Here is a 13,279-nt window from a genome sequence, read left to right on the forward strand (position 1 = left end):
TCCATCAATTTGTTGTGTTTCTGACTGGCAGCAGCTCCAAATGCGGGAGCACAAAGAATCTTGTAAGAGACCAGAACATTTCTGCTGTTAATGGTCTTTGATTACCCCCAGAGCCAGCCTGTCAGTGTTTTCCTGGGACTCTAACCCTGCAGAGTGGAACACGTAAGGAGGAGAGAGCAGTACAAGAGCCTGGTGCCAGAAGAGCCAGGCAATGTCCCCTGCTCTCTGAGACAGGGCTGTGAGCAGCACTGAAATCTTTGTGCCATGACTGGGAAAAGATGACAAACCATGATTTGCTGCAAGCCATGAAATAAAATCTCTTCTGCTTCATCTTTTTCACTGCATTTTAGCACTGAGCCAGTGGCAGGGCCTGGGGGTGCTGGCTGGATTTCTCCTCTGGGCTCTGGTGCTACAATATTCAGTTACATCAAATTGAAACAGCTGTTTACTTTGGTAGCTTCTCTCACCAGATAATTTAATAGCAACACTTGATTCACTCTCACTAAAACAATCTTTTGTCTTTGTTTCACTTTTCATAAACTTTACTTCTAGCCCATGAAGTGCATTTCTGCTATGAGCCTATTACTGGCTGTGCTTTGACCTGAAAACTCTTAATTAGGAGAGCAAACAAAACAACTGCCTGACCTGCATCCCATGGTGCTTTATTAGGAAGTAAAGCTCAGCTTCCCGAGAAGACAATGAGGCTGAGGGCAATCTCAATAGGCATTCTTACTGTGAAATCAAATTTCAAGTGGAAAAACACTTATTTATGGAATTATCTATGCCCAGATTGCAAAGTAATTGCAGGACTGCATGCTGGGAATAAATACATATTGAATTGATGAAAATTGATAAAAAATTATCTGCCAGGGTACTGGCACTGTGATATCCAAAATCAAAAGCTGTTTGACAAAAAGATTACATATGTTTTCTTCTGTTCTGTTTTCAGCTCATTAAATGTTTCCTGGGCAGTAGATATGCTTATAAAAAACAAGCAAGAACCATTAGAAAGTGCCTTTATCTGAATATATGGAGGATGTTTTGATATTTGCTACACAGAACATTTTTTCAGGACATATTTAATATATCCAGGCTTACTCAAACACAATGCACGATTTTCCATGTTCACAGTCCAATATAATCCCACCCCTCCAGCCATGGAAAATGCACCTTTCTGCTCTCACTGCATTTCCATTCCAGTGCTGCTCAGGGAAAGGCCAGGGCTTTTCCTGGATCTCTTCCAAGTAAAGAGGCTGTGGAGCATCATAATTCTCAGTTTATCTCCACAGATAAAGCCCTGTGCTGGCGAGTGCTGAAATTCTCTTTATTCCATCAGTTATGCCAGATTTGAAGCAGGATAATGGCCAAGTCAAACCCTAACTCACTGAATTCCATAATCCTGGGGGATCTCTGGTAATAAGAGGATTAATTGTGAGAGCTGACAAGTTGATGCGTGGCTCATCACACACAATTTCCACTCCAAAGAGAAGCAATATCACTGTCACTTCAATCTGGCAGCTCTCTCTGCAATTCCAATAAAGCAGGGGCTTTCTCTTCCCAAAGGAAAGAAAACCAAAGGAAAATTAAACTGGTCTTAGTCAGTAGCATTTTGGTTATTATGTATTAATTATTCATTATTGTAGTGGTATTGTTATTTGTGGCCTTGGGGAGTTTTGTAACATAAGAGAGACCTGAGGTGTTCTGAACATTGCAAGTTTAGGTGCTCCTAGGTTTTTGAATTTTTCATTCAAGTGTCAGGTACCATCAAAGCCCTCATCAGAAATTTGGGAATATCTGTTCCTTCACCCCTGTGGTTAATTAGGAGTGTACATTAAACCAATAACTGATGTTCATTTTGCCTGGGAACTTCTGATAATAAATAAACAGATTAGAACCCCAAGAATTAAATATATATACCATGGGTCAAAATAACCCCAGGACAAAACAGAGCAGGCAGGAAAATATTCTTATCTCCAACTAGATTTCACTCCAGCTTGTGCACTCCTCCCACAAGGAACAGTCCAGTGAGTGATTTCTGACCAAACTCCCCTTAAAGCCAGGGAAAAAACCAGATTGCTTGCCTTTAGGGAAAAGTCTCCAAATTTTCAAGTTACACTTAAACAGCAAGAGAAGGGGAAAAGAGAGAGAATAAAGAATGCAGTTCTGTTCTACAAAATAAATAACTGAATCTGGTCTGTCTGGGGAATTTCTCGAGTCAGTTTGGACACTGCTCCCAGGGATGCACAGGGTGGGATTGTTTGGTGTCTGTGCAGGGCAGGGGCTGGGCTGGGTGATCCTTGGGGGTCCCTTCCCCCTCGGGATATTCCAGGAGGCTCTGATAAGTCTGGAAAGAGCTGAACTGATTGATCCTGGGATTGAACTGTTGATTGGCTCTGGCGGGAATGGAGGCTGCTGCATTGATCCAAGATGGTGAAGTGGGAATTGATACAGACCCTGTGATGGGTGGGAATGGATAAAACTCCTCTGGAGCGTTTGACCTTGCAGGCTGAGTCAGCTCTGTTCTCCTGCTGCTGTAATTTCCCATCAATCTATTGATAGGGATTGTAATTGGAGTATTTAACCCCGGAGTTCAGCTTGTGCTTTCCCCACAACCCTCAGCTTTTCCACAGTGAAAGCAGGCAGTTCCACAGGGGAAGCAGGCAGTGCCATAGGGGAAGGATGGAGTTCCACAGGGGAAGCAGGCAGTTCCACAGGGGAAGCAGGCAGTGCCATAGGGGAAGGATGGAGTTCCACAGGGGAAGCAGGCAGTTCCACAGGGGAAGCAGGCAGTGCCATAGGGGAAGGATGGAGTTCCACAGGGGAAGCAGGCAGTTCCACAGGGGAAGCAGGCAGTGCCATAGGGGAAGGATGGAGTTCCACAGGGGAAGCAGGCAGTTCCACAGGGGAAGCAGGCAGTGCCATAGGGGAAGGATGGAGTTCCACAGGGGAAGCAGGCAGTTCCACAGGGGAAGCAGGCAGTGCCATAGGGGAAGGATGGAGTTCCACAGGGGAAGCAGGCAGTTCCACAGGGGAAGCAGGCAGTGCCATAGGGGAAGGATGGAGTTCCACAGGGGAAGCAGGCAGTTCCACAGGGGAAGCAGGCAGTGCCATAGGGGAAGGATGGAGTTCCACAGGGGAAGCAGGCAGTTCCACAGGGGAAGCAGGCAGTGCCATAGGGGAAGGATGGAGTTCCACAGGGGAAGCAGGCAGTTCCACAGGGGAAGCAGGCAGTGCCATAGGGGAAGGATGGAGTTCCACAGGGGAAGCAGGCAGTTCCACAGGGGAAGCAGGCAGTGCCATAGGGGAAGGATGGAGTTCCACAGGGGAAGCAGGCAGTTCCACAGGGGAAGCAGGCAGTGCCATAGGGGAAGGATGGAGTTCCACAGGGGAAGCAGGCAGTTCCACAGGGGAAGCAGGCAGTGCCATAGGGGAAGGATGGAGTTCCACAGGGGAAGCAGGCAGTTCCACAGGGGAAGCAGGCAGTGCCATAGGGGAAGGATGGAGTTCCACAGGGGAAGCAGGCAGTTCCACAGGGGAAGCAGGCAGTGCCATAGGGGAAGGATGGAGTTCCACAGGGGAAGCAGGCAGTTCCACAGGGGAAGCAGGCAGTGCCATAGGGGAAGGATGGAGTTCCACAGGGGAAGCAGGCAGTTCCACAGGGGAAGCAGGCAGTGCCATAGGGGAAGGATGGAGTTCCACAGGGGAAGCAGGCAGTTCCACAGGGGAAGCAGGCAGTGCCATAGGGGAAGGATGGAGTTCCACAGGGGAAGCAGGCAGTTCCACAGGGGAAGCAGGCAGTTCCACAGTGGAAGCAGGCAGTTCCAAGGGGAAGGATGGAGTTCCATAGGGGAAGCAGGCAGTTCCACAGGGGAAGCAGGCAGTTCCACAGGGGAAGCAGGCAGTTCCACAGGGGAAGCATGGAGTTCCACAGTGGAAGCAGGCAGGTCCACAGTGGAAGCAGGCAGTTCCACAATGGAAGCAGGCAGTTCCACAGGGGAAGCAGGCAGTTCCACAGTGGAAGCAGGCAGTTCCACAGTGGAAGCAGGCAGTTCCACAATGGAAGCAGGCAGTTCCACAGTGGAAGCAGGCAGTTCCACAGTGGAAGCAGGCAGTTCTACAGTGGAAGCAGGCAGTTCCACAATGGAAGCAGGCAGTTCCACAGGGGCAGCAGGCAGTTCCACAGTGGAAGCAGGCAGTTCCACAGTGGAAGCAGGCAGTTCCACAATGGAAGCAGGCAGTTCCACAGGGGAAGCAGGCAGTTCCACAGTGAAAGCAGGCAGTTCCACAGCTCTCACTAGGTTGCTTTGTGTATTTTGGCCGTGGCAGTGCCTGCCAGCCTCTGAAGGGGGCTGAGGTTGTGTCTGTAACCTGTTCTGCCCACTCCCTTCTCGAGGCTTAGTAAGAAAGGGTCTGAGCAGCTGCTCACAGTGATGCTCTTTGATCAATTACCTGATCAGGCTCCAATTCAGCTTTTGTTATGTCCTCTAACACTCAATGTGTCACCAGAAACATAAAAATTGCTATAAATCCTGTGTGAAAGCATGAAATCCCATCCCTGTAATACACACAGATGCAGCTCCTGGCTTTTCTGGAAGGAAGGAAGTTCTGCTTCATTACAGTTTGTTAATTAGCAAGAACTCTGCATATGATGCTTTCTCTGTTTTGGTTTAGAAGCAATAAAATAAAATTCAGAAATTAAATTCAGAAGTTAGATGGTATCTGAAGCGTGTTCCTCACCATTAGGATTTAAAAATCCCATCAGCATTTAACCTTTCTGAGAAACACTCCCTGAAACTCCTGAGAAACTAATCTCTAAAGAGCAGATTTTATAAAATGTTCCAGCTTTATGAAAAAGAGATGGGGGCACATCAGAGGAATAAAAACACAGGCTGGAAAAAGGGATGTTAGAGATTGAAATTCATCCATATGTGCCCATATGCTATCTTGATTATACAATTAATAAATAACCCTGCAAGTGTTTCACTGTTTACAGCACAGACTTGTGTGTACTCCCAAGTCATTAAGATGGAAAATCTCACAGCAAATTTGTTGCACTAATGCTTTTCCATTCTTATGTTACTTAAGCGTGTATCAAAGTCTTGCTGTTTCCACAAATTCCAAATGCACCAGATCTGTCTGAGACATGTGGTGAGAACTCCCCAGCAGCCAAGATTAAACCCTGCAGATTCAGGGCTGGAATTCAGATTAAACAGGGAGGGGGGGACACCAGTCTGTAAGTGTGGTTTTTAATGCAGCTTTACTTCTGTCCTCTGTCTCCAATAAATTAAATGAGGCAAGGAACGATGTGTGGTGGAAAAGCTTGTAATTTAAAATTATATGGCTGACACACACGAAGGAACAATGCCATCATTTATCGTCAGCTCTCCTGGTATCTCTGACAAATTTAATCTAATGGGGGGCCTCCCAAAAATAGATTATCAAGACTGTCTGCATTTTTAAATCTATCACTTTGTTTTATGGATAAGGACCAGCTCTGGGGACAAAATGGGGTGGGAGGGAGGGAGGAATGGAGGGAGATCTCATTTCAAGGCAAACAGGCTGGGTGGGAGGCTCACAAGGTACAGGAGGCTGAAACTGTGGTGAATTCTTGTGCACTGCACAACTGCCCTGGCTTTGGGCACGTGCAGCTCTCCCTTTCTCTTTGGTCAGTCTACATTTTTTTACCAGTACCAGACATGTGTAAATCAATCTATGTAAACTTGTGCTTGGTTGAAAAATGCAAAACATATCAGAAAGAAACTAAACAACAAAAAAAAGGGGGGTTTGTCGGGGTAGCAAAGGCACATACGCTTAAAAGCCCCCAGATTTGGAAGTGGTTCGACGCTGTGGTGTATTTAAATGACAATTGTGATTAATTGCTCTTGTTCTTGTTAATTGTTGCTCAGAGTTCTTGCTCTGGGTTGCGAGTGGCTGCTGCTGGGTGCCACGGGCAGGGTGTGTTTGTGTCCCCAGGCACGGTGGGAGGGCCTGACCGGGCGCATCACCTTCAACAAAACCGACGGGCTCAGGAAGGACTTTGACCTGGACATCATCAGCCTCAAGGAGGAAGGCACGGAAAAGGTAGGCAGGTCTTTGGTAAAAAACATGGCCAAGAGTTAATTTGACAAGGGCATGGTTCCTGAGTTTGAATCTCCTGTGACTGGGGTAAAAATACCCCACCATTCCCAAGCGATTTGAGTCAGAGTTAAAGCAGAGCTGCTAAGATTGGGTTGTTACTGTACAGTGCATTTTGAGGTATGGGACAGGAATGTGAGGCAGGCAATACTTATCTGATGGAAAGAATCATCTTAAGTGCACCTCGTTTTCAATTCTTGCCACTGCAACCGTGGATGGTAAATTCATATCTAGAGATAGATAAATTCACATAGCGGTGCACAGATAAATGTGGCATGAGGGAGAGAGGAAAGAAGGTACTTGAGTAATAACCTCCACAAAGTGGAGTTGCTGAGAATTCTCCAGGTTTCTGAGACTGGATTTGTTCTCCTTCCCTTTTGTCAGCCCTCAGGCAGCGATGTGTGCTGCCCTGGGGGTGGCAGCTGCGGCTGTCCCAAACCCCAGCACAGGTGGCAGCAGCTCCCGAGGCTGCTGGCCCTTGCTCTGTGCGCTGGCTCAGCTCTGGGTGGTAATTGCTGATGGGTTAATGGAGAATTTAACTGTAATTGCTCCCACACAGCTCTCCAGACAGCTTCTCTTTTCATTTTTAATGAAGCACTCTGTTTATTTTCCCTGCACCAAGGCTGCTGGCGAGGGTTCTAATCATTTGTATAAAGTGTGGAAGAAGGTTTGTACACAGACAGGTGATGCCAAAACCCTCTGGGCTGGGTCTTCACACTCAGCCTTTGGGTTTTAATGGTGACTCTCCTATTGCAGTTTAGAGACAACAGTCTCTCTGAAAGCAAGAATTTTCCTGATAGGATCAGTTTTTCTCCACTTGAGACACTGTAATTGCAAAGACTAAAAAGATCTTGGCAGGATTCAGCTTTTTCACCAAAATCAGGGGGGTTTAATAATTATTTTACTTCTTGGAGCTGTGCTTTTCCCATCTTTGAGTAAAGGCCCTTACTGCAGCAAAACCAGTCCTTTTCTCCTGTGCCATCCTTCCTGATTGACCTACAATTTACAGGGTAAAATTACACTATTTTGGATGTGTATTGGCATCAGCTCAAAGTCTGGTTTAATGTGCAGGGTTGGGGGCGTTTTTCCCCACACAAACCTCTCAGTGCTGGCAGCGTTCAAGCATTATTGCCTCAAAATTTGGATAAGTGTGTTATTAGCTCCTTACAGAAAATAATAGAGATGATTAAGTGGGTGCTGTCATTCACTAACATATGGAAATTGGGACTAAGCTTGTTTATAAAAGATGTAAATTACCCCAGGAATCTCATCCCTCTTTGAACATAAGGTGCTTAAAACACAAAAGTGGGATTTGGAGACCAGCTCCACGCACAGCTCCCCACAGGACTTACAACCCCTGGTTGCTGTTCCATGAGGAGAAGATAAAAACTGCATCCATGAAGTCTGAAGTGTCCTACAGTCATGAGACAGAAACTTTTTATAGTTCTTAGAATTGTATTTTGCCCACGGTTCACACAGATCTCATTATTCCACACCCCTCTCTCATATGCAGTGTAGAAAGGTTTCAGATTTGTGCTGTTTTTGTAACAGACCAGTGTAAAACACCCTCTACTGCCCTTCCTGTGTTCTCATGGAGCACATGCATCCTTAATAACCCAGTTTCATCTCCAGGCTGAGGCACCAAGGCCCTCTCCCCCCCTTCCTGGGGAGTAGATCATCCCCTGACACGCAGAAGCAATCTCCCCTTGCACTGCAGGCACCTTGTGTTCTGCTGAACTGATTTCAACCAAATCACAGTTGGTTCAGAGCATGGGCTCACTGGGGAGGGCACATGGCACCACTCACACTTGTCACTAAACTGCAAAACATCCCCTGAACTCCCCCAGATGTCCTACCTCGCTGTGATCCTTCCTCCTCCCTCGTGCCCCTCCAGCAGGGCTGTCCTGCGGCGCTGTCCCTTTGCCCGCACGCGCAGTGCTCTCCTGGTGTGTTCTGTGTGCTCCATGACTGTGCTGCTCCCTGGTCTCGTGGTTGTGCTCCTCTTTCCCTGCTGCCAACAAACACATTCCAAGTCAGTAACAGTGAGCAGAAGGGCTCACACACCCTGGTGCAAATCCAAGGACGCTGGATATTTGCTGTATTCCTGGCTCAGGCTGCCATAATTGCCAGCATTTTATCTCCTTTGTAAATCTGTGCACTTTCCAGATCAGCGTCCCAGCCTGATCTAGTTTTGGAAACAAAGGGAATGACTGACAAATGCTTGGAATAAACTTTTTTTTTTTTTAATGGTATGGTTGTCCCCATTAAGAACATGGAAAAAATAGTTTGTGAGGGACAAAAGCAGTGGCACCTGGGGACATGAACCCCAGGTTTGCTTGAAATGGTTGTGCTCTCCACAATGCCCAGCATAAATCAAACTGCCTGAGGCAGCTCCTGCCCTGGAGCTCCTCACATCAGGCTTCAGCCAAGCTGGGCGTGAAAATCCAAAGGCAAAAACACTGGAGATGCTTCCAGCCTGCATTTAAGTTGGGTAAATATTGACGTGAAGAAATAACATGGTTATAATTTCTGCCCCTACAGCATAAATCCAAATCCACTGAAAGGACAAATATCTTCCCTGGAGGCTTTGGATTGGGCAGTAAATACTGGAAGTTTTCACTGTCTCCAGGGCTGGAAAGGAATTTGTCTTTGGCCACTGATGTTTGCTGAGTAAATACTGCTCGGGGTGTGAAATGTACCACCTTGATAGCTCTGGCACATCCAGGAGTTCAGGAATGACAGAATAATCTTTGCTAAACCTGCTGAAGGCACAGGGCAAGCAAAAGGCCAGTGCATCCATCAGTCAGTTCCATTGTAGCCATTCAGGCTTTTAACAGGTTCTATCAGAAGAGAGAAGTCTTGCCACATGTCTCAACCCACCATCGACAAAATTAAAAAAAAAAAAAAAACAATAAAAATAGTCATTTTCCTTTTTTATTTTAGCAGGGAACAAAGCCAGCATGTTCCACTTCATTAGCCAGCTGGCCACCCCAGCACTGCACTGCCAAGCCTCATGCTCTCGGTGCTCCTGGGTTTGCATTTGTGCATTTTGCAGTCATTGCCTGGGGTTTCTGAAGCAGCCCACGGTGCTGCTGCGTTTCTCTGAGCTGCTGCCCTCCTGCAGCGCTCAGTCCCTTCCTGAGAGACCCCTGAGCCCGTGCTCTGGGGTTTAGGGACTAGGGCAGCCTCTCACCCGCTCTCCTCTGTGCAGATCGGGGTCTGGAACTCCTACAGTGGCCTTAACATGACGGACAGCAACAAGGACCGGTCCACCAACATCACGGACTCCTTGGCCAACCGCACGCTCATCGTCACCACCATTCTGGTAAGGCTGCCCGAGGTGCAGGCTCAGGATCCACACACACCCGTGAGACTGACCCCAAAACACACCCTGCCACTGGAAGACCCCAGAACCCCTGCCTCCAAAATTGTTTCCCCTTCTCCAGCGTTTCAGAAGAACCCTGCGCACTTTTCCTCCCAGAAGAAGGAGCACACACAAATGCTCAGCTTTGCAGTCACTGCTCATACATCCTTAGTTTTCCTGGAAATGAGACAAAGAGGGCTGAAGGGAAGCGTTAAACAGCAGACAGATTGAGCCATTGTGCTCACTGTGAGGAATGCAAAAGGTTTAACTGGGTATTTGGGAGCTGCTCTGCCTTGTGCTCTCTACACACTCAATAATGCCGCTTTTTTTTCAGCTGCTCTGCCTGGTTCCTCAGGGGGAGGGAGAGAACTCAAAGGCTCCTTCTACACTACGTGTCTATTGCCACAGGTGTTTTGCCACATGAAACTACTTGCCCAGATCTTGTTCTATCCAAAATCCTGTAAAAGAGAAAGCAAAAATGTACTTTGCCATCTGCCTTTGTTGTTCTCCGTTCCCTTTTCGCTCCATTTGAAGATTTTTCTCAGTAAAGACTTATTTTTCACATAATAGAAAATGTTATCTTCCCCTTATGGGTTTTTTCTGTTATTTAGGATCCTCTCTCCTTCAGTATCCCTTCCTGTCCCTTGGAGTGGGACAATGTGGGATCCAGACCCTGGGTCTGAGTTTGGAGCTGCTGTGCACAACTGGAATTAAAGCTCCTGGGAGCCACAAATGGCCATTGCACTGAAAATTAGGGCCCTTATGCTCATCACTAATTCATTCAGTGAGTTTGTTAACACACCTAGAAGAGCTTTTAATGCACACAGTAAATTGCTGGTTTCTACGTACTTGCAATCCCTTTGGAAAATATTAGCATCGTGATGTGAAAGTGATCTAACCCGAGCCCAGGCTCACATCTCTCACTGCCTGTCTGCTGTGTTTTCCTGCAGGAAGATCCCTATGTGATGTACAAGAAGTCTGACAAGCCCTTGTATGGCAATGACAGGTTCGAGGGGTACTGCCTGGACCTGCTAAAGGAGCTGTCAAACATTTTAGGCTTCATCTATGAGGTCAAACTCGTTTCTGATGGCAAATACGGAGCCCAGAATGACAAGGGAGAGTGGAATGGGATGGTCAAGGAACTCATAGATCATGTAAGACTGAACCCTTCTTCTCTCTCTGCTCTCCTTTCGCCTGGGGTACTTTATATCTGAAATGTTTGCTGTGGTTTTCACCTCTTAGAGCCACTGCTGTGTCTGTTTTGCCACCCATCAGAGTAGGAATGTCTGATGAGCAGTTTGCAGGCGTTGGGGGGAAATGTCCATCAGTGGCCATGTTCCAAATGTCCCCCTGCCTTGTAAAAAGAGGAAATGGAATGTCACACCTCCCCCAAAATACCCTAGAAATGCTAAATTTTGTACAATTTGAGCCAAAATTGGTTTATTTTTTAATACTCAGGAAAGAAATGGAGGGAATTGCAGTGGGTTTGCTGAACATGAAGGAGATGAGTGCTTTCCCTTTTGTGTTTCCAGAAAGCTGACCTGGCTGTTGCTCCTCTCACCATTACCTATGTCAGAGAGAAAGTGATTGATTTCTCCAAGCCCTTCATGACACTGGGAATCAGCATCTTGTACCGGAAGCCCAACGGGACCAACCCCGGCGTTTTCTCCTTTTTAAACCCTCTCTCTCCAGATATTTGGATGTATGTTCTCCTGGCCTGCCTTGGAGTCAGCTGTGTCCTCTTTGTCATTGCCAGGTAAGGCCAGGACAGAGTTTGGGATGCACCCACAGCCTCTCCTCTCACAGGTGTTGGATGGGCTCTGGAGTACTGTCCTAAGGGGCTTATCCAGTCCTAAAACTTTTCTGCAAAGTCTTGGTATTTTCTCATCAACACTGCTTTTCTGTATTGCACCCAGGTTTTGCTTTCTTTAAGGGCTGTTCCAAGAGAAATATCCCATGGGATGCATCAGGAGGCGCCGCCCCAGCAGATATGTGCTGAAAAGCAGTTTGTTACTTGCATGTAGGCATTTCCCCTTTCCCCTCACGGTGCACACAGTTCACAGGTAAAAGACCCAAAAGGTGAACCTAGGGGTCTCTTCCTGAAATGGTTCTGAGCATTAGAGGAGGAGAGGTCATGGGTTACCCTCCCAGGGGTGGCCTGAGGTGAAAGAGGAGTTTATCCCTCCCCAGCAGCTGTGGGGCTGTGTGCAGTTACTCACCACTTCCCACAGGCTCCTGCAGTGCCTCGCTGCACCATAAATAATAACTGCACTGTACACAACCCATGATCTCAGTCATGACTAATCTTAAATCTGCTCCTCTCTGGCAGATTGACTTTTCTGCACTTGTGTGCCAAGACTGAAAACATCCCCCAGCCCTCTCCACCTCAGAACAGTGGAAGGGCACACAAATGCTTTCTTTGAGCTGATGCCTGGAAGCAGTGCCTAGTTAGATTCAGCTGCATGGACTGAAGCAGTGAAATTGTGCTCATGTTAATTTAAATTTATACATTTTAAGCTAAGCTGCTCTTGAAACCCACATCAAGACCTGTCCATGTCTCCAAATACACCAAGATTTCTGTAAGATTTGCAAAGTGTTTCAGCAAATATTGGTTGCTTTTAGTAACCCCAGAAACCATCCACTTCTTAGCACTGTCACAGTAAATTACATGGCTACCCACATTTTGACATCAGTTCCTGGAAAACAAATACTTGGGAATAATTTGCACAGACTGGTATAATCCTCCTGTCATTTCTTTCAACTTTTCAGCAGCTGAATAATTTCTCATTTGTCTCTGAGCCTTGCGTAGCCCTGTCATTGTTACATTAATTTCTAAACTCAAACACTGAAGTTTTTATCGCTGTGAAGGATGGCAGACTGGCAAAGCTCTGTTCCAAGTACACTGCCAGTGGATGAACAAGGTGTTTTCTGCCAAAATTTCCCTTTCTGCTAACGCCATCTCAGCTGTGCTGTTACATCAGTGAAGGTAGAGCCAAGTAGCTGAGTCAATAATGTCACACAGACCCTGTGGAAAAGGTGCTTGGGTGACCTTGAGCATGTCACCTTTATCAGAAACCTCAGCACAGCTGCTGCTGAAGAGGGAGAAAACCAGGGGGGAAAGGACCAGGAAAGCAGAAGGTCTGAGCAGTGAATTCTGCTGAACTGTAAACCAGAGCTCAGCGCAGCAATAGAAACACAAGAAGAAAATCAGCTTTTGTTTTGAGGTGTAAAAGAGACGTACACCCTACTAACACATTAAATTGTGTACCCAGGACTAGAAAAACCTTCCCAGTCTGGAAGACAAGGCTTTGCTGCCAGAAATTCATGGCTCTTTTGCTCTTTCTGTGATGGAGACATTTGTTTCCAACTCACTGAATGTGTTTTTCTGAAACCCTGCAAAATTCCAGCCTTGGGCTTCCCAGGCAGGTCAGGCAGAGGGATTTATTCTTCTTCCTGCCCTGTGTGAACACTGTGGGGGGAACTCTTCACTCCTAGGGCTGTTGGAAACCAACTGTCCTAACTGGGGATCTCTTGTGAAGGATGTGTTTCCCTCTGTGTGCATGCACTGAGTCTGGTCACTCCACAACACCTGCTTCCATTATTACAGCAGAAATCTGAAACATCTAACTTGGGAATTGCTTTTCTTTTGGTGGGTGCATGCAGAATTGTTGTAACTTGAACCTGAAAACTTTGTCTTTTGTCATGATTTTTTATACTCTTGTTCTGGGTATTGAGCAGCTGATGGCATCCTAAGCTACATCCTCTCCCAATTAACGGGTT

The 13,279-nt window shown here is 46.8% G+C and overlaps 1 protein-coding gene across 1 annotated transcript in view; it reads left to right on the forward strand.

Moving 5' to 3' along the window:
* Positions 1-13,279, forward strand: part of GRIK1 (glutamate ionotropic receptor kainate type subunit 1) — a 103,458-nt gene that overhangs the window by 67,224 nt on the left and 22,955 nt on the right. Inside the window, exons 8-12 of the mRNA XM_041400129.1 lie at positions 5,974-6,081; positions 6,758-6,802; positions 9,347-9,460; positions 10,450-10,653; positions 11,032-11,255. Coding sequence (XP_041256063.1) covers positions 5,974-6,081; positions 6,758-6,802; positions 9,347-9,460; positions 10,450-10,653; positions 11,032-11,255 — 695 coding nt within the window. The remainder of the gene's footprint in view (positions 1-5,973; positions 6,082-6,757; positions 6,803-9,346; positions 9,461-10,449; positions 10,654-11,031; positions 11,256-13,279) is intronic.

This window comes from Onychostruthus taczanowskii, unplaced genomic scaffold, assembly GCF_017590055.1.
Source record: "Onychostruthus taczanowskii isolate IOZ18803 unplaced genomic scaffold, ASM1759005v1 scaffold172, whole genome shotgun sequence".
NCBI classification, from domain to species: Eukaryota; Metazoa; Chordata; class Aves; order Passeriformes; family Passeridae; genus Onychostruthus; species Onychostruthus taczanowskii.